A 22,274-nucleotide genomic window follows, 5' to 3' on the forward strand; every position below is an offset into this window, starting at 1 on the left:
CAAACAAAAGCTGTGATTCAACAAGAGGAAATAAACACTAGGAGAAGAAATAAGCTAATTGATCTTCAAGCGTATTCTGACATTCAATAAAATCATGGCTGGTCCGATCATGACCCCAACACCTTAATTTTTTCTTGCTCTCCAATACCCCATCAAGTTACTGTCAATCTCAGTCTTGAATATATTCAATGACTCCACTTCCACAGCTGTCCAGGTAGAAAATTCCACAGATGAATGACTCTGAGAGTAAAACGCCCTTCTGTTCTCCATCTTAAAAGGCCTCTGTCTATACTACTTGTTATCCTGCTGTTCTAAGACTATTGAACAGTTCCCTAGTGTGATAAAATGGACTCTTGACCTCACAATCTACCTCATTATGACCTTGCACCTTATTGTCTACCTGCACTGCACTTTCTCTGTAGCTGTGACACTTTACTCTGTATTCTGTATTGTTTTACCTTGTACTACCTCAATGCACTGTGCAATGAATTGATCTGTACCAACGGTATTCAGATCAAGTTTTTCACTGTACCTCGGTACAAGTGACATAACATTCCAATTCCCTTTATCCCAAGCATCAACCTAGTGAAGCATCTCTGCTCCCTCCAGTGCAAGTACATCCTTGCTTAAATATTCAAACCTAAAATGTGTGCAGTACTCTAGGTGCAGTCTCACCAGGTCCTTGTAATGTTGTATCAAACCTGTTATACTCCATGCCCCTTGCAATAATGGCAAACATTCCATTTGCCTTCTTGGTTACTTGCTGTATTTTCTTGCTATTCTTTTGGTGTTTCATGTGCTAGGGCTTCGAGATTTCTTTGTACTGCAACGTTTTGTAGTCTCACTCCTTTAAATAATAATTAGCTTTTTCATTCTCCCTTTCGATGTGGATAACATAATATTTCCAAGTTGTACTCCATCTGCCAACTTCTTGCCCACTTACTTATCCCTTCGCACATTTTTGTGTCCTCCTCACAACTAGCTAACACACCTATCTTTCATTCATTAACAAGTTAATAATGCAGATTGCAGATAGTTGAGGTTCTAGCACTGTTCCTGTGGCACCACACTAGTTACTGATTGCCAGTCCAAGAAAAGTATATTTAACCTACCTCTCCGTATTTTGTTGTTTAGCCTCTCCCCTGTCCAGGTTAATATATTTCCCACAGCCCTACACTGTTGTACCTTTTTCAAAACCATCCTTTTAGTAAAGGGCAGGTTAATATGCCCCAAATGACCTTCCTACTTGTATCCATCTTGAAAGGGAAATATCCCATAAGAAACATGCGGAAGAAATACCATTAAACTCATCAGTCCACTTAGTTCAAGGTCCATGTTTAGCTCCTAGCTCAATGTCTTATACATCTACTATCACCTGTATAACACTTCCTGCCTCTTCCCCCATCTTTTTCATATATTACGAACCCCATTCACACTTTTATCACTCTCCATTATTTAAGCCTATCATTTACTCTTTGCGTGTTTCATTCCCTCAGTTCCTGCATGATAAAGACGATTGAATTTTGTCATCTCTATATTTATCTCACTGTTATCTCATTCTGAATCAGATCTTGGAGCAATCATTTGCATCTCAACTTTTATGTGATCCTGGACAGCCAGTTCAAAGACATAACCTATACAGATCTACTTCCATCAACCATGCACAATTAAAGCTAATTGCAAATGGAGAAAAATCCCTACCATTAGGTTACCAGAATTCACTCTAGCACTAAGTCTTTAGGTAGAGATGAGAATACACAATATATTGCCACAAACAGGTGGAAATTGATAAGGATTAGGCAATGGCTGGCAGAAAATATATGAAATAAAATATGATGATATGTTACCAACTGAGAGGGCATAGCTAATAAAGCCATCAAGGAAGCTACTAGAAGCATTAGGATTTGAAGTGAACTTGGTGCAGCAGATGGGGGATAAAATAAGGGTTCTATACTTCTTATTGTAGAAATTGAGACATTATTATCATGTTTAAACTGCCCTGAATGTGATACTGCAAAAAACCTTTGATTGGTTTGTCAGGTTAATTCAGTGTATCATAAAGCATAATGCCAGAAAGAAAACATTGCTTTCTCAGATTTCTGATGCTCTGAGATTTGTTGATGCTCAGTATCACAAATGTTGAAAATTTATGTATGGTGTATGTACATAAGATGTATGGTGTTTTATGTTCTATTTTAGATTTGGAATGAATGTATCCTAATGCAGTATGTATGGATCTGCATGTACTTGAAGTTTTCCTGGAAGATATATGTGAAAATTATTCCTGTTGATTAAATTTAAATATTCACACATCTCCACCAACAGTGCAGTAATTTACGAATGATGATCCAACTTGAGAATTATGTATTCAGTGACACATTCACACTGTACTTGTTGAAATCATATTTAAAATGTGCATAATGCCCTACAAATTCCTTTTAAGTCTGAATTAAGCAGTAAAACAAAAGTATCGATTTTGGTGTGAATAAGATGTCTAATTTCTTTTTGAACAGATACTGTACAAGAAAGATGCAGATACTATTCACAGTTACACAGAGATCATTGATAGACCAGATATCAAAAAAGCGACACAAACTACCAAGTTGGTTAGCAATGTAAGCAATTGTTTTTGATCAGTAGTCAGATTTGTACTTGTTAGCTTTAAAATTAATATTTACTGAATGTGTTAGTCAGTTGTGGAGTTTAGGGATGGTTGGGGTGAAAATCAACTACAAAAATTTGTTATAAAGCAGAACATTAGCAAGATATTAGTTATGCTATTTTGTGATCTTCAGTTTTAAATTTTTACTTTTGGATTTTTTCTAAATACCATTGCTGCAGGCATAAGGTTTAACTTCAGAATCCAAATTCAAGGATCTCTAATACCAAAATATAATAATATTTTTCCAAGCAACATAATCTGCCAGAACATAAATTGATTTGGCCCAATGTTAAAGCCATCTGTGTATAATGTATAAAGTGTCATCAGGACTTATGCAAATAGCAACAAGCGTTTCTGATTATCGGAAACATACACCATACCATTTTTACCTCAACCAGTATCGTGTCATAGAATATTAACCAGGGAACCCCACTGTGCTTTTCACATCAGTACAATTAAATATACAGCAAATCTTCTTTGGTGAAAGTGATGTGGAATTGAAATTGGTTTATTATTGTCACATGTATTGAGCTACAGTTTAAAAAACTTAGTTTTGCAAGCCATTCATGCAGATCATTTCAAAACATAAGTACATTGAAGTAGTACAAGGGAAAAGCAATAACAGAATGCAGAATGTAGTGTTTCAGTTACAGAGAAAGTACAATACAGGTAGACAATAAGCTGCAAGGGCTATGATGAGGTAGATTGTGAAGCCAAAGAGGTCTTTTGAAGAGTCTTATAAAGCATGATAGCTGTCCTTGAGCCTGGTGGTGTGTGTTTTCAAGCTTTTGTATCTTCTGCCCAGTGGGTTGGAGGGAAGAGAGAATGGGGTGGGTGGGGTCTTCGATTATGCTGGCTGCTTTTCCAAGGCAGCAAGAAGTGTAGACAGAGTGCATGGTGGGGAGGCTGGTCTTCGTGATGGCCTGAACTGTATCTACAACTCTCTGCAATTTCTTGCGGTCTTGAGCAGAGCTGTTGCCATACTAAGCCATGATTCATCTGGATAGGATGCTTTCAGTGGTGCATCTATAAAAATTGGTGATGGTCAACAGGGACCTGCTGAATTTCCTTAGCCCTCTGAGGAAGTAGTGGTGCTGGTGTGCTTTCTTGGCCATAGTCTACATGGTTGGACTAGTACAAGCTATTGTTGATAGCTCCACCTCAGCACTATTGATACAGACAGGATCACATCAATTGGTCACCGGCATAGCTGATAGGTCTGCGCAACTGTAGTGCCTTCCTGTATATTCACCATGTGTAGTGGATATTTGAAGTACATTTCACTAGGACAAAATATCTTTCTCCCAAGGGCACAGGCCAACAATGCAACTGAAAAGGAAATGGAAAAGGAGGGAAATAAAATTCAAATTTTAACAATGCTTTAACACCATTATCTGGCCCTTTCTGCAGCTTGGGAGGGCAGCTCTTACTTGGTCCTGGGCATTCTTAAATCTATCATTATTCAATTATACAATTCAAAAAGGACTTATATCAAACTAATAGGGATAACTAAATGTAATGATTGCTAAATTCTGGTGGTAGATAAGTGTAATCTTACAAATCAAAATAATTTATATTTACTACTGAATGCTTTATTAATTGAATGCTTTAAATATTTTTCAGTTTGCCTATAAAAACCAAGCTAAAACAGAAGCAGCTATGAAAACATCTGTTATTGGTAGACCAGATATTGAACATGCAAAGGAGGTTTCGAAAATTACCAGTCAAGTAAGTCTGTTCATTTGGAAGTATTTCTGATAGAAAAAAAACAAATCATTCATTTTATTGCATAACCACTGTATAATTTATTAGATTTAAGGGCACCTGACCTACAGAAACCCTAATATGGGAACCTGTGTAATTTTCTTCATATATTGATAGCTACCCATTTTAAAATATTTAAGTTATCTTAATTCTGAATTATGAGACATAAATAAAAATCACTACCCGCACATTTCTTAATTTAAGGAAATTTGTTTTACCAAATCTAATCGTTAACAATAACATATGTGAAGGGAGTTTATGTAAGGAATTTTGGAGACAAAAACTTGGTGAAGTAAAAATGAAATTAAGCCACAAAATGGAGAGAACATTTACCAAGTCAGTCAGGATAGTTTAAGAAAAAGCATAGGTCATGATGATTTGTGTTTGCGCTTTTCATAAGAATAGTAATTGCTCATATGATTTAACATATGGCAGTTCTGTCAAATGCATATTGGTCAAATGAATTCTTGCTCCTTTGCATGGTTGTTAGGAATTGGAAAATGGCTTATGAAGAGAGATTTTCTTTCAGAACAAAATAGATTTGAATTAGATCCTTGCTCCTACCAGCTATGATTGTTTTGCTGATAACTTTCTAAAATAATTTTGGGCAAGGATGCAATGGGGTGTTTTGTGCAGTATGTTGGAATATTAATAAATAATGCTACAATTGAACTGACTCATACAGCTTCTGCAAGACTCTTTAGAGGATCTAGTAAGCTGTTTTTACAATGGTTGAGGTAAGTTTTATCTTTGTAGTGCTCTTGCTAAAATGCGATGAGCAGTTGAATATATACAAATTTAATTTAACAAAAGTAAAGAAAAACTGTTAATACCCTTTTCAATATAATCCCTGGAAATGAAGTAATCATTTAAGAACATAACAAATAGAAGCTGGAGAAAGCTATTTGGTCCCTTCTGATTGCTCCACTATTCAAACAGATCAAGGCTGATATTTTACCTCCATGCTATTTCCTGCGCTAATCCCATTTTTTTAAAATCCAGATATCTATCAATCTCCATTAATTTAGTCTGACTTCTGTCTCCATTTCTGTTTACAGTGTAGCTTTTACCTGAATAAGGAAGTGATATATTTGGAAGTAAAAGCAGAAGAGCAGATTGTGTAGAGAGAACAAGGTTGTGAAAGAGGTCAGTGACCTTTTATCAGAACTGATTGATTCAGTATTAGTGAACAGTGATTCATTCAGCAATGTATAAAAGGACTAGAGCAGGACAGCATTTTGAATGGGGATATTTTTGTGAACTTTATTTTTTGCTTTGAGAACTGCCACAAAATCCCACAAAATGGCAAGATGTTTCCTGGCAATTCAAAACTTATGTCTTTTTGATCAAACATTCACAATAGATCTGAATCTAAAACTATTGTTCATGATTATATTTATTTCTATTTTAATGAATTTTCTATATTTAGTTCTTATTTAGTTTCTATATTTATTTATCAACTCCATAACTCCAATTTGTGTCATCTCCCAAGAACAGCAAGCTGCTGAATGTTAAACATTTAATCAGATTTTGCAATCATGTTAAAAATCATTTCATAGGAGTTATTGTAATACCATAATTAACATTATATTCATTGTTAATTCCCCTCTACTTCCACTAAAAGTTGACTGCAGCTTTATATAATGTAAATTAAACATTTTTCTAATAAATTATATTCCCATTTGAATTTTGAGAAAATGGGATCTTGCCCTAGTTTTGCCAATTTAAGAAATGAGATCTAAGAGCTCCCAAGAAGTGCCCTGACAGAACATAGAACATTACAGCACAGTACAGGCCCTTCGGCCCACGATGTTGTGCCGACCTTTTAGCCTACTCTCAGATCAATCTAACCATTCCCTCCCACATAACCCTCCATTTTTCTAATCCATGTGCCTATCTAAGGGTCTCTTAAATGTCTGTAATGTATGTGCCCTTAGCAGCACCCCGGCAGCGCGTTCCATGCACCCACCACTCTCTGCGTAAAAAAAAAACTTACCTCTGATATCCCCCTGTACTTTCTCCCAATCACCTTAAAATAATGCCCCCTTGTGTTAGCCATTTCCGCCCTGGGAAAAAGACTCTGGCTTTCCACTCGGTCTATGCCTCTTATCATCTTGTACGCCTCTATCAGGTCACCTCTCATCCTCCTTCACTCCAAAGAGAAAAGTTCTAGCTCACTGAACCTCTCCTCATAAGACATGCTCTCCAATCCAGGTAGCATCCTGGTAAATCTCCTCTACACTCTTTCTAAAGCTTCCACATCCTTCCTATAGTGAGATAACCAGAGCTGAACACAATATTCTAAGTTTGGTCTAACCAGAGTTCTGTAGAGCTGCACCATTACCTCGTGGCTCTTGAACTCAGTTCCCCGACTAATCAAGGCCAACATTCCATACGCCACCTTAACAACCCAATCAACTTGTGCAGCATCTTTGAGGGATCTATGGACTTGGACCCCAAGATCCCTCTGTTCCTTCACACTGCTAAGAATCCTACCATTAACCCTATATTCTGCCTTCAAATTCATCCTTCCAAAGTGAATTACTTCACACTTTTCTGGGTTGAACTCCATCTGCCACTTCTCAGCCCAGCTTTGCATCCTATCAATGTCCTGGCATAACCCTCGACAACCTTGTACATTATCCACCACACTAGCAGCCTTCGTGTCATCTGCTGCAAACTTACTAACCCACTCTTACACTTCTTCATCCAAGTCATTGATAAAAATCACAGAGAGCAGGGGTCCAGAACAGATCCCTGCGGAACACCACTGGTCACCGACCTCCAGGCAGAATACGCTCCATCTCCAACCACCCTCTGCCTTCTATGGGCAAGCCAATTCCAAATCCACCCAGCCAATTTTTCCTGGATCCCATGCTTCCTGATCTTCTGAATGAGCCTATCATGGGGAACCTTATCAATAGCCTTACTAAAAATCCATGTGCACCACATTCACTGCTCTACCTTCTTCAGTGTGTTTTGTCACATCCTCAAAGAATTCAATCAGGCTTGTGAGGCACGACCTGCCCCTCACAAAGCCATGCTGACTGTCCCTAATCAGGTTTCTCCAAATGCTCGTAAATCCTGTCCCTAAGAATCTTGTCCAATAATTTGCCCACCGCTGAAGTAAGACTCACTGGTCAATAATTCCCAGGGTTATCCTTACTTCCTTTCTTGAACAAAGGAATAACATTTGCCACCCTCCAATCATCTGGTACTACTCCTGTGGCCAGTCGGGATGCAAGGATCATCGGCAAGGGCTCAGAAATCTCTTCCCTTGCTTCCTGTAGTATCCTGGGATATATCCCGTGCAGTCTTGGGGTGGGATGTTGCAGAGAACCGTGACAAGGTAGAAATTCTCACTGAGTCTATTTGAATGAAGCATTAAAATTGGCCTAGAAATTTTATTGTGATTTATAAATATACCTGAAATGGTCCTGCACAGTGGACCCAGGGCCATGGGGTAGAGATGGAGTTAACTCACAATTCTGAGCCTTCAGCACCAAGAAATATGCTGGCTGCACATAATTTCAGAACTGTCTATGAAGTGTGAATTTACCTTGTGTCATTGGAGCTCTTTACAGTGGTGGTTCACAACAGAAACCAGTGCTGGGGTGGATTCTGGTAACTTACTGGGAGGGAATTGCAGCAGTGGTGAAGCTCAGTGCTGTTGTTTACCCCTCCCCACCCCCCCACCCATAGAAAGCAAACCTCTCCTATAAGAGAGTAGAGGATCTGTTACGTTGGTGTATTGGAGAAGAATTTATTGTTGGCTTCCATGGTGGACTTGCCAACAATAGTTCAGGTAAGAATTGTCCCTTTTAAGGAGTACTAAAACTGGCCCTCTTACTTCCATTAAGGCGTGTTCCTGTGTTAGAGGCCCAGGCTGAATCACTATTACAGATCCATAATCCAATGTTGTAATGGTGAGCATATGTTGCACAATGATTGATATCACTGCTCTTGGCCCTATGCCTTTGTGTGTTGGCTCTTCATGCAATTCAAATACCCATTGTACGCTGCATGTGCTGCTTAGTGCTTCACCTCATTTGCATTGGGCATAAAATGTGCTGTCTCCTATTTGAATTCTTAGATCTTGGTTTTGCATTTTTGGCAAAGTTGCATTTGATCAGAATGGCATAGGATTTGCATCCTCATTATTATTTTTATTCTAGGTTAACTACAAAGATAAATTTAATAAAGAGATGAAAGGAAAGAGACATCGATTCAATCCCCAGGAGAGTGCTTCCTTCAGACAATTGCAGGCAGCATCTGTTCTTGCAAGTAATGTAAGCAGAGTTTGTAGCAAATAATTAAGTAACTTTATCTGTTAACTTTCATATTTATTCATTTGTGCCTTTTTATTGATTATTCTATAGGCTTGGTTTTTGCTTTGCTTTGCTGGTAGTTGTGCATATAAGTATTATCAGGTGCAGGACTCGCATGTGAATGTGGAAGTCCTGAGCGTACAGGCCAAACTTTACTGGTGAATTTCCTGTCTGTTGTTGGACTCTGCATAGAGTTATCAGCAAAGCAGGAGTTTGCTGGAGTTGCCTGAGTGCAAGTGGGGAGCCCCATTCAGCAGAATCTAAGCCATTGTCACTTCTAATTGAATGCTGTACGATTCTATAGTCCGAACTTTTAAAATATCTCTGAAGTTTCAGGCTCTGGATATTTTATAGTCATGGAACAATTCTACTGACCACTATCCAGTTAGAGTTTCCATTTCCCACTAGCTGTTTTAACCACTCATGTCAGGGAGCACTGTTTTGACCAACCAAAGATCCAAATGAATAAAAACCTGTCTTTTAAGTTGTACTCATGGGATCCTTCATAAAGTTTAGTGATGTAGCTGGTTTACAGGGAAAGTATTTTGTGATGTGTATGTATCAGAAACTCATGATATTGGTTCTTCATCTCTACAAATGTCTCTCAAATGTCAGTTTACATTGTCCCTGAGAAAATTATTGACCTTCATTCTTTGCCATTTCTTGAGACATCCTGCCATACCTTCATCATTGGCAGGCCTTATCTTAGTATTGTCTTTGTTACAAATTCCCATTCAGCAATATTACTGGTATTATAAATGCAATAAATATATTGTTATGAATTTAGAAGCAATTTTGTCAATGTTAACAAAAATCTGCCATTCAGTAGATTTTGAAATTAATGTTCTAAAAGCAAGGAAGGAGCCTAGAAATCTGGATTTAAAAAAATCAGAAAATACTGGAAATTTACAGCAGTCATTTTAGCATCAGAAAATTGAAAATATTGGTTAAGGATTTCCATAAAGACCCTTCATCAAGCTTGAAGCTTCCCTGCTTCAAATCAAAGTGCATCTCCACTGTAAATGGAGCATGATTTTACTTGGTAACTTTTCATCATTTTTCACTCTATTTCACTGCTGCTTGTGTTTCCAGCATTTTCTGTTTTTTTTCAGATTTCCACCATCTGCAATGTTTTTGTTTTTATCTTTTCCTTTAAAAGTTGAACTATCCATTCTACTTTCTAGATGTTGCTAGTCACTGAGGTACATGAAACCAAATAGAGAGTTTCCTTTTGCTTTCTACTTTCAGGTAAAATACAAGGCTGATCTTCAAAAGCTGAATCAGACATCATCAAATTTGCCCAATTTGTTGCACTTGGAACATGTATTGGCAGTCAGCAAATTGCAAAGTGATGTGAGTTTTATTTGGAATGCCTATTTGTTTGAAGTGAAGAGTTGTGCTGTCAGATGTTTGTAAAAATATAAACAAATTAAAGAAAGTTGGGGGAAAAATGCTTAGCGTGTGTTTAATGAACTTTATTTAATACATGGGTACAAAGATCTTTTATTGCCAGAGCTTACAACTCTTGTATGATGAAAATGCATTAAACATGATTATTTTTGAAAAGTAAGTAATTAAAATGTTATTGATTCATAACTTAGGATAATACTTTTACTCGAAATAATGTATGATTTGTTTCCAATTAGCATAGAATAGAACTCAGTACCAGTGAGTGGAAGTTTCAATATGTTAAACTTCAACTAACAGATAGAAAGCAAGAATATAATTGAATAAAATATCAACTTTTCAAATGGTATTTTCTAGAATGTTCATAATATTGTGTAGTAACCTAATGTAACCATACGATATGTGTTGGAAAATCAGGTTTATATGAAATGCCCTAAATTTCACAATAGTCTGGAAGTTTTCTGTATTGTTTCATTGTGTATAAGCATTATATGAAACAATAGATTAAGACAATATATCACATTAAGCAAATGGATACATTATTCAAGGGGACTCCTGATGCTCTGTTTCAAGAGTGATACAGTACAGTTGCTGGTAGAGCTGCTTCCTTACAGCTCCAGCAACCCAGTTTCAATTCTGCCATCCAGTCTATGTGGAGTTTGCACTTTCTTCTGTGACTGCATGGTGGCTTCCCCCAGATGTTCTGGTTTCTTCACACATCCCAAAGATATGCAGATTGGTAGGTTAACTGGCTGCTGTAAATTGCCCCTGGTGGAAACTCGAGCAATTGATTAGAATGTGGAAAGAATAAAATGGTATTAGTGTAAATGAATGCTTCATGATTAGTGCAGACTCCGTGGGCCAAAGGGTCCATTTTGTGCTGTGTGACTCTGTCTAGGAATGTCACTGAATTACTGAACAAACTTACTTCCATGACTTTAAGTTAGAAAACTGCAAGAGTACAGGGAATAGCTTTCATGGGAAAGTTAGTGCACAGGAACATACAGAACTATTTCTATGGCAACAACAATTACAGTATAAATGAATTTGAGTGTGGTTGACGGCTGTTTTTTAATGCAGAGCAGGGCAGTTTAGAGATTGTGGCAGTTGTAGGCGAGTCCTCTGATATTTTATATCCTATACTATCCCCACCAGAGAGGATGAGTGCCCAGATTTTAAATGCTCTTTCAACGTAATGCAGAAATCAAACTCAAGGATGAGATAAAAGTAGAAAATGCAGGAACCATTTGGGAGGTAGGGCAGCAGGTGTGGAAAGAGAAACAGAGCTAACTTTTCAGGCTAAAGTCTGTTTGATGGATTGGAACTGTGAAAGAGAGAAAACAAGTTATTTTTAAGTTGTAGAGATTATGGGAGAGGGAAGGATAGAATAAAGAGAATGTCTCGTGATAGGGTGAAGCAAAGGCTGCCATGGTGATATTGTTGAAGCAACCATCTGGTTGATAGGTTAAGAAGGTGACTTACAGAGAGCGAAAGCGAGAGAGAAAAATAAAACAAAGTTGTGAAATTATATAAGAGTCGTGAAATGCAGGTAAGAGCTGCAGGAAATGACCGGCAGATTGGTCAGGAGGGAGCAGAATTGAGTAATGTTACAGAGGGGAAACCTACAGCAACCAAGGAAATTAAGTAAGAGGTGTCATGAAAAAATCATTGGCAGGCAGGATAAAGGTAAATCGAAAGGCATTCCAGAAGTCTATTAAGAGAAAATACTTCCCAAGGAAAATGTAAGGCCTATTAGAGACAACATGGATAATCTGTGCACGAAGGTCCTAAAAGAATACTTTTTGTTGGTATTCACAAAAGAAACAGCCTTTGCAGTTGGAGAATTCAGTGAAGGTTTAGGTGAAAGTCTACCACAGGTCTCCATAAATAAAGAGGAGCTACTTGAAGCCTTAGTGGGCTTAAAGGTAGACAAATCCAAGGCAAAATAGATTTATCCCAGGCAGCTACAGGAGGCAGGGAAGAGATTGCTGGGGACACGAGACTGCAGATGCTGGAATCTAGAGCAATAAAACTGCTGGAGGAATTCTATGTGTCAGGCAGCATATGTGGAGGCAAAGGGATAGTTGATGTTTTGAGTTGAGACCTTGCATCAGGATTGCTGGGGCTCTGGATGAGATTTTTAAAGCTTCGCTGGACACAAATGAGGTACCAGATGACTGGAGGACAGCAAATGTGGTCCTCCTTTTTATGAAAGGCAGCAGGAAAATCCTGGTAACTGTAGACCTGTGAATTCTTTGAAGAGGTAACAAAGTTTATTGATAAGAGCAAGGATATACATGGACTCAAAACATCAACTATCCCTATAGTAAGGCCTTAGATGACGTCCACCTGGGAGACTAGTTCAAAAGTTTCAGGCCCCTGGGATCCAGGGCAAACTAAATCCAAAATTAGCTGGGCCATAAAAGAGAGTGATGGTCAAGGGTTGTTTATGCAGTTCAATGACTGTGACTGGTGGTGTCCCACAAGGATCAGTGTTGAGACCCTTGCGGTTTATAATATATATGAATGACTTGGATGTGATATGAAAGTCATGATCAATAGCTAAGATTGGTGGAGTTGTTGATAGTGTGGAAGGTAGTCTTAGACTACAGAGAGATATTGCTGTTTTGGTGAAATGGGCTGAAAAATGGCAGATGGAGGTTAATCCAGACAAATGTGAAGTGATGCATTTTGGGAGTACTAATGAGGTCAGGTTGGTAGGGTCTAAGGGAGTATTGAGGATCAGAGGGACCTTGGAGTACAAGTCCATAAATCGCATCTGCCCTGGAAGAGATCCAAATGATCTAGGTATCTGAAGCCATCCTTCCTATACCAGCTCTTTAGCCACACATTTAACTGTACTGTCTTCCTATTTCTAGCTTCACTGGCATATGGCGCAGGGAGTAATCCCAAGATTACTACCCTGGAGGTCCTGCTCTTTAGCTTTCTACCTAACTCCCTAACTTCTCTAGGCAGGACCTCATCTCTATTCCTGCCTATGTCATGGATACCAATATGGCCCACAACCTCTAGCTGCTCACCCTCCCCTCCCATGATGTCCTGTAACTACTCAGAGAGATCTGTGGCCCTGACACCAAGGAGGCAACACCCCATCCTGGAGTCTCGCTTGCAGTCACAGAAACACCTATCTGCACACCTGACTATAGTGTTCCCTATCACTACCACTTGCCTGGACTTCGACTTTCCCCGTCGTACAACAGAACCAGTTGTTTGGCCACTGATCATTGTAGAAGGGAGCATGTTGTCAGCACCAAATACAGTGCACTGGAATTGGAAGAAATTCAAGTGAATCACAGCTTAAATGGAAGGACTGTTTGGGTGGGTACTTGGAAAGTTCTCAGAAATGACTCTGAACTTCCAGTTAGCTGTCACTTTAATTTTCCTGCTCTTTATGCCTTTCTGCACGGTAATAAAGAGGCCCATTGTAAGCTTGAGGAACAGCACCTCGTCTTCCATTTGGATTTATTGCAGCCAGATTCCATATCGAATTCAATGATTTTATGTAGCTCACTTTCTGTTTGTTTCAGAACTGGTCAATTCTGCTGCAAATTATCCATCATTTATATTGGCTCTGTTTCTCTCTCTGCTGCCACTGCTTGATTGGGCATTGCCTTGCCTCCAACTCCAAACCTGGATCCCAGAGCTTTTACATGCAGCTTTTGTTTGTGTTGCATACCCCTCCCTTCCCCCCCCACCCCAAAACACACACACACACACACACACACACACACACACACACACACACACACACACACACACACACACACACACACAAAAACTGGATAGCTTCATCAACAGCTTATAATCACTGCAATCCTGGCTCCACTCTATTAGAGATGTACCCCCTTTCCAGTCCAGCCCTTCCCAATTTTCTCTGCAGCTTTGTTTTCTCATTTCTAAGTTCTGTCAAAGGTCTTCAACTTGAAACATTACCTTCCATTCTCTTTCCACAGATGCTGCCTGACTCACTGAGTGCTTTCAGCATTTTATATTTCAGATTTCCAGCAAGTGCAGTTCCTTTTTATTTTTAGGAGATGTGCTTAGAGTAATCTTGAACAATTCACATTTATTGTTTGCCATTTGTCTGCCATTTTTTTTCTTTGGAATGACCTGGTTGGATTTATAATGTCTATTGTGTCATGGCTGAGAATGCCTGTCTGGCATGTGAAAGGCAAAGGGCATCAAACTACTTACTGCAGCCTTCAGAAATAACTAATGAGGATTCTTCTATGCACTCTACTTTAAATATTTCTTGAATAAGATATCTATTAGTCACATGTTCATCGAAACACACAGTGAAATGCATCTTTTGCGTAGAATGTTCTGGAGGCAGCCCGCAAGTGTCGTCATGCTTCCAGCGCCAATATAGCATGCCTACAACTTCCTAACCCGTACGTCTTTGGAATGTGGGAGGAAACCGGAGCACCCAGAGGAAACCCACGCAGACACGGGGAGAACATACAAACTCCTTACAGACAGCAGCCAGAATTGAACCGGGGTCACTGATGCTGTAATAGCGTTACGCTAACTGCTACACTACTGTGCCTGCCCAATCATCAAAGATTTTTGCAGCATCTCAAAACAATATACATTAGTGTCTCTATTATGTTGCAAAAATTAAACTGTAATTTATAGGTGAAAGCACAGCTATATTTTAATTTTGTTTGACTAATTTTGTTTATAGCATGAATACAAGAAAGAGTTTGAAAAAAGCAAAGGTCATTACCACTTGGCTCTTGATACATCCGAACAGCTTCTTCATAAGGAGAATGCAATAATCCAAAGCCAGGTATTACAAACTGAATGTTTTAGTAAATCAGAACGCTGATGTGTTATTTTTCCCTCATGTTTTGTCTGAATTCCCTTGCATATTGCAGAACAAATACAGGGAAGACTATGAAAAAACTAAAGGAAAATCAATGCTGGAATTTACTGAGACTCCAAGTTATGTGGCAGCAAAACAGGCACAATGTATCCAGAATGAGGTAAAGATATAGATTCTTGATAAATTCTTTTATGTTTTTTGAAAAATGGTTCATTAATTTTATTCTTCGTGTCATATTAATAATGAAATGAGGTCTCAGCAGGAACAGATTATGTAAATTCATTGTTTTCTTAAGCACAAATGGGCTTTAAATGTTCCTAGGTATAACATGTGCTGTTACAAATTCAGAATATAAATATCTTACTTAAATATTATCAAGTATTCTTCCGACAAATAATTAAGAATTCTTTTCTTAACAAGAACGAGGCATGGTGATTGTGAAAATTCTGACACATTTAATCTTGTTCCAATCGACAGAAAGAATACAGGAAAGAGTTTGATGAATTGATCAAAGGCAGTGTGTCTGTGGATCTTGATATGACCCCAAGTTACTTGCATGCCAAACATGTCACCAGTCTCCTTAATAAGGTAATTCTCATTCATGCTATCTATATATAGCAGTGTTTATTGTGCATGTGATCACAGTGTATTTCTCGTTAATAAATGAGAAGTACCACACTGCTGCAAGTGTATACTGTAAGTTATAAGATGTCAAACAGCTTTTTGCACTGCATTTGTCAAAATATATACATTTATTTAACAATTTTCTTATTATGTGCCATGATTTTCTTTCATTGTCTTCAGTGAACAGTGTTGACCTGATGATTTGTTCCCCCCCCACCCCCACCCCAGAATTCTTGTGCCTGACATGCTTTTCTATTTAAGCTGGCAGGAGCTGTACTTTGCTTGATGCTGTGCTCTTTCAGCTTTATTTTTTCCTCCTCCCCACACAATATGAGGCACTCCATTAAAAGGCCTGGATAGAAATGGCAGAGTGTTGACAAGCAGCAGTGACACTCGAGTCCATGAGTGCGAGCTGGCTCTTCCAAATAGGAGTCTGGGATTATTAAACTTCTACTTTTTTCATATGTGTTAACTCTTTGGGGACTGAAGTAAAATAAAATGTAAATCTGAAGAAAAATAGTAAAGAGACAGTGACATAGTTTGCTTTCATAATGTTTCAACATCTCATTATATTTATACAATGGAAATATTTTATGGCCGTTAAGTAAAAGAAAACTTCTGAGTTTTGAATGCTATAAAATCATATCCTGTAGGGTATAAGCTACTCAACAGAAAAAAAATAATGGATGAAATGTTAAAGATAAGGACATTTTTCATATTTTCATATTCCCTTACAACATTGAAGGAGACCTGTCAATCCATCGAGTCTATGCCAGCTATTAAAGCAATGCTATCAATCCCTTTCTCCCACTCCTTTCTTTGCAACCTATTTTCTGTCACATAAGCCCTTGATTCTCTGCCAGCCACCTCCACTAGAGAACATTGAATTCTACAATTTCAACCCCATGTGTCCCTTTCCCACTCCTACTGGTCCGCATGGGTCCTCTTTTCCTTTGTTCACCTTTCCCATTTCCATCTGCCCATCACCCACACACCTATCCCTTTGGGTTTCTTTTCCCTTGCCCTACCCTTCCTATTCCCACCCCCATCTGTTTCCATCTGCCTATTTATTTTCCTTATCTGTTTCCACCTATCACCCACCAGCCTCTGTCTCTAAACCATTCCCTCCCCCTTCCCTACCTGGCTCCATCTACCCGTGATCCCCCACCTTGCCTGGTTCTACCTATCACCTACCAGCCCCCGTCACATCCCTCCCTCTTACTTCTTTATACTGGCTATCTTCGCTCTGCACTCTCAGTCCCGATGAAGTATCTCGACCTAGAACGTCGACCAACACTTTGTCTTCATGGATGCTGCATGACACTCTGAGTTCCTCCAGCAGTTTGCTTTTTTGCTCCAGATTCCAGCATCTGCAGTCTATTATGTCTCCAGTTAACTTGAGGAGAGCGTTCACAAATAGCATTCTATTTCCTGGAATTTAGAAGGCTTGGATGATTTGATTTATTATGATATTATAGGGATCTAATAGGACAGAAAGAAAGGATCTACTTATGCTGGTCAGGGAATCCATGTAAAGGGTTATAGTCTATTATGAAATCTTGAAATCTGCTTTTAATGAACTAAAGGTTATTAAGAGACAAGAGTTAAAAATGCTAGGATAGCTCACATCTCATTGACACCTGCTCAGTGGGCTAAATGATCTATAACTGTTCCAACATTCCCATCTTGTTGGACATTATATTTACATGCACCAATTCTGTCTGTGACACAACAGATGATAAGAAATAGAATCACCAGCTACTGTACAACCCCTTAAGTCTATTCTGTTATTTGGTAAGATGGTTGATCCTGATCCTTCAATCTCACATTACTACTGAATCCTCATATCTGATAACCTTCCTAGAATTTTCTCATTTACAGCTTTTCTGTTGATACATACAAATGACTTAGATGAAAATGTAGGTGGTCTGATTAGTAAGTTTGCAGACAGCATGACAATTGGTGGAGTTATGGCTATTGGAAAAGGTTGTTGAAGGATACAGCAGGATAGAGATCAGTTAGAAAAATGGGTGGAGAAATGGCAGATGCAGTTTAATGTGGACAAGTGTGAGGTGCTGCATTTTGGGAGGATAAAGGCAAGAGGAAAGTATACAGTAAATGGCAAGACCCTTGGGGTACAAGTCTATATATCCCTGAAAGTGGCAACACCTAGTGGGTAGGGTGGTAAAGAAAGTGTAGGGCACACTGGCCTTCATCAGTTGGAGCATTAACTATAAAAGCTGGCAAGTTGTTGCAGTTGTATAAAACTTTGGTTCGGCTATATATGGAGTACTGTGTGCAGTTCTGGTCACCACACTATAGGAAGGATGTGGAGGCTTCCGAGAGGGTGCAGAAGAGGTTTATCAGGATGTTTCCTGGATTGGAGTGTATTAGCTGTAACGATAGGTTGGACAAACGATAGGTTGGACAAAAAGTGTCGGAGGCTGAGAGGTGACCTGATGAAAGTACTAAAGTTATGAGATGCGTAGATATGGTGGATAGTCAGAGTCTTTTTCCCAGGGTGGAAATGTCAAATACTAAAGGGCATAGGTTTAATGTGAGAGGGGGAAAGCCTAAAGGAGATGTGTGAGGCAAATCCTTTTACACAGAGTGGTAGGTGCCTGGAATGCATTGCTAGGGGAGGTGGTAGAAGCAGATGTGATAGCAATATTTAAGAGGCATTTAGATAGACAGATGAATAGGCAGGGAATAGAGGGATACAGACCATGTGCAGGCAGATGGGAATAGTTAGATTAGTATGGTCAGCGCAGACATGGTGGACCAAAGGGCCTGTTCCTGTGATGTACTGTTCTATGTTCTATGAACATATATAAGAACATGCAAATTGGGAGCATAAGTAGTCCATTCAGCTCCTTAAACTTACTGTGCCATTCAATGAGATCATGGCTGTAGCCTCATCTCCAATTTCTGTCTACTCTGGTAATCTTTCACCCCATTGGTTATGAGAGGCTATCTACTTCCATCTTAAAAATTTTCAAAGACTCTGCTTCCATTTATCTTTTAAGGAAGAGAATTGTAAAGGTTCACAGCTTTCTGAGAAAATATTTTGCTTTATCTTTGTGTCACATAAGCAACCCTACAGTGACCCCTGGTTCTAAATTCTCTCACGGTTGGAAATATCCTTTCCACAACCACCATCTTGTGACCCCTCAGGATCTGATAAGTTTCAGTCATTGCCTCTCACTCTTCTAAGCTTCATGGGATATAAACCTAGAGATGATGAAAGAATAGCAATATCTTTCCAGGTCAGGGTGGTGTGTGACTTTGTGTAAAACCAACTGCAGCTTCTCATTAACAAAGAAAGAATAGGAAATAGTTGCAGCAAAGTATAAATGTTAGTATGCTCTGATCTATTCTGATTTTCAGTCAATGAATTTAGCTCAAAGGACTGTTCTTGAAGAAATCAAGTAATTTTTATCAAATGCAGAAAATCCAAAAGTAGTTTTAAAAGACAATAAACTCTGCAATTATCTTTTCAGAAAGAATATACAAAAGATTGGGAGGTAAACATCAAAGGAAAAGGTCTCACTTGGATAGAAGACACCCCTGACATGATTCGAGTCAAATATGCGTCCCATATATTAAATGAGGTAAGTCTCTCCAATTATGACAGAAATTGATAGAACTGCTCAGCATATCAGCCAGGATCTGTGAAGAGAGAAATAGAAACATTTTAATTCAGTCATCATCTATCAAAGTTAATCTTGACGAAAGGGTAATCGACCTGAATTGTAATCTTGCTTCATTTGGCTCAGTTGTTACGACACTTAAATATACTGTATATTACAGATTAACCCTAGCTCTCTCTCTCTCTCTCTCTCTGCTTCTCTCTCTCTCTGCTTCTCTCTCTCTCTCTGCTCTCTCTCTCTCTCTGCTTCTCTCTCTCTCTGCTTCTCTCTCTCTCTCTGCTTTTCTCTCTGCTTCTCTCTCTCTGCTTCTCTCTCTCTGCTTCTCTCTCTCTCTCTCTGCTTCTCTCTCTCTGCTTCTCTCTCTCTCCTCTCTCTCTGCCTCTCTCTCTCTCTCTGCTTCTCTCTCTCTCTCTGCTTCTCTCTCTCTCTCTGCTTCTCCCTCTCTCTCTGCTTCTCCCTCTCTCTCTGCTTCTCCCTCTCCCTCTGCTTCTCCCTCTCCCTCTGCTTCTCTATCTCTCTCTCTGCCTCTCTCTGCCTCTCTATCTCTCTGCCTCTCTCTGCTTCTCTCTCCCGGCCCCTCTCTCTCTCTCTCTCTCTCTCTCCCGGCCTCTCTCTCTGCCTCTCTCTCTCTCTCTCTCTCTTTCTCGAATATGTACAGGTCCTGCTCAGGTTATGAACACCTGATTTATATACTGGCTGCAGGCATATTCTGCCGTGTGGGAACTCAGTTTTCGGCAATATCATTGCATCTTGTAGATAAATCTGGATAGTTGAGTTATTGCCCTGGTTGAACTGCACGTTTCCCTTGTTTGACCTGTGTTTTTATTTAAATATATTACTCTGCGGCCTCACCTCTGACTTGAGAACTGTTCAGGTTATGAAAGGTCCTCAGGAACGGAACCCTGTCATAACCTGGGAAGGACCTGTCGTGCAGCTGGCAGTTAATGCCTAATAATTTTTAACTTAAACAAACTGCCAATATTTTCTTCAGAAAGAATATAGAAGAGACTTGGAAGAAGATGTAAAGGGAAAAGGACTCACTCTGTTGGAAGATACACCAAACATGATTAGAGTAAAAAATGCATCCCAGATTTTAAATGAGGTAATTTTTCTCGGTCTTATAATTTGATCATTATTGAATTCAAAATGTAGTTTTACAAAGATTCTTATTGCATTTAAAGATCATCTTGCTTTATGAAGAACATTGATAAATACTTGCTATTTATTACAACAGAAAGAATATAGAAAAGATCTTGAACTCAAAATCAAAGGCAGAGGAATGCATGTGACTTCAGACATACTTGATATTAAACGTGCCAAAAATGCATCAGAAATTGCCAGTCAGGTAAATAAAAATTACAGTTCGATTGCATTTTCAGGCTGCTTTTGTTTCAGTCAATGCAATTGTTTTAATTACAGAACGTGCCTGATCCATCTGTTTTGTTTCTACTTCTAATTATTGATGTAATTATGAAATGCATTATCCAGAATTTTCATTTATTTTTTCTTCACATTATCCTATACTGTTGTTACTTTGAGCAAAAATGACTAGAATTATTAACTAATGACATATATTCAAATCTAATCATAGGACAGTGCTGATGTAAGCATTGACAATGTTATATAAAGATTATATTTTGTAATTGCAGCATGTGACAGGTTTTAGAAGTATATGCACAGATTAAAAGTACACATTGCAACCTATCAATTAAGTACTCTGATCACTGCAATCCTTGGTTCATTATCTGACTCATGAAATTGAAGGGTCTTTGCACTTCAGAAGTTTGAGTTGGTTGTCTATTTTGATGCTTTGGTGCCTTATCGAGGGGAGTTCTGCATCATTGGAAGTGCTTTCTATAATGTTTGTAATATTGGTTTCACCATTTTAAGAATTGTAGCACATGACCAAGTGCAGTGTGTGTTGCTGATATATTACGATAGAACATAGAACAGTATAGGAAGAGACCCTTGCACCACAGTTCTGTGCCAACCATGATGCCGTTTTAAGCCGCACATCTGCATGCTTGTGATCCATATTCCTCTGTTTCCTGCCTGTCCATGTGCCTGTCTAAATGCCTCTTAAATGTTGCTGTCATAAACTACCTGCCCTGGCAATGCATTCCAGGCAACTACCAGTCTCAATATAAAGAAAAACTTGCCACGTAAATCTCCTTTAAACTTCCCCTCTCTCACCTTAAAGCTACGCCCTACAGTATTTGACATTTCTGTCCTGGGAGCAAGACTCTATCTACCCTGTCTATGGCTCTCATTATTTTATATACTTTGATCAAGTTGCCCCTTAGCCTACGACACTCCAGAGAAAACAGTCCAAGTTTGTCCAACCTCTCCTTATAGCTAATACTCTCTAATCCAGGCAACGTCCTGGTGAACTGCTTCTGCACCCTCTCCAAAGCCTCCACATCCATCCAATAATGCAACAATCAGAACTGCACACGATACTCCGTGGCCCAACCAAAGTTTTATACAGCTGCAACATGACTTCCTGATTTTTCTATTCAACACCCTGACTGATGAGGCAAGCAGGCCATTCGCCTTCTTTACCACCCTATCTACTTGTGTTGCCACTTTCAAGGAGCTATGGACTTGCACCCCAAGATCCCTCTGTACATTAATGTTCCTAAGGGTCCTAACATTTATTGTATACTTTCCCCTGGCATTTGATCTCTGAAAGTGCAATACCTCACACTTGTTTGGATTAAACTCCATCAGCCATTTATCTGCCCATACTTCCAATTGGTCTGTATCCTGCTGAATTCTTTGACAACCTTCCTGTTAGTGTAGAACTTGCCAGATAGTCAGTCTATTTGTCCCTGTTGAAAAGACTAGTTTGCACAATGTGAGTTTATTTATAAATAAAATACCTTCTGTTAAGTTTAAATTACTGGCTATCCTCCAGTATCTTACTGAGTGAATGAGCAAACACTGTTTTGGATGAAATATTAAAATGAAGCCCTGCCAGCCTGTTCAGGTGG

The 22,274-nt window shown here is 38.9% G+C and overlaps 2 protein-coding genes across 5 annotated transcripts in view; both read left to right on the forward strand.

Annotated features, from left to right (window-relative positions):
• Positions 1-22,274, forward strand: part of LOC127570621 (LIM zinc-binding domain-containing Nebulette-like) — a 252,148-nt gene that overhangs the window by 182,548 nt on the left and 47,326 nt on the right. The window lies entirely within an intron of this gene.
• Positions 1-22,274, forward strand: part of LOC127570620 (nebulette-like) — a 70,320-nt gene that overhangs the window by 30,658 nt on the left and 17,388 nt on the right. For all 3 annotated transcript variants that reach the window (XM_052016345.1, XM_052016343.1, XM_052016346.1), the window contains 10 exons: positions 2,514-2,615; positions 4,286-4,390; positions 8,602-8,715; positions 10,003-10,107; positions 14,867-14,971; positions 15,060-15,167; positions 15,485-15,595; positions 19,132-19,242; positions 20,273-20,383; positions 20,516-20,626. In XM_052016345.1, the coding sequence (XP_051872305.1) occupies positions 2,514-2,615; positions 4,286-4,390; positions 8,602-8,715; positions 10,003-10,107; positions 14,867-14,971; positions 15,060-15,167; positions 15,485-15,595; positions 19,132-19,242; positions 20,273-20,383; positions 20,516-20,626 (1,083 nt within the window). The remainder of the gene's footprint in view (positions 1-2,513; positions 2,616-4,285; positions 4,391-8,601; positions 8,716-10,002; positions 10,108-14,866; positions 14,972-15,059; positions 15,168-15,484; positions 15,596-19,131; positions 19,243-20,272; positions 20,384-20,515; positions 20,627-22,274) is intronic.

This window comes from Pristis pectinata, chromosome 5, assembly GCF_009764475.1.
Source record: "Pristis pectinata isolate sPriPec2 chromosome 5, sPriPec2.1.pri, whole genome shotgun sequence".
Classification (NCBI taxonomy): Eukaryota; Metazoa; Chordata; class Chondrichthyes; order Rhinopristiformes; family Pristidae; genus Pristis; species Pristis pectinata.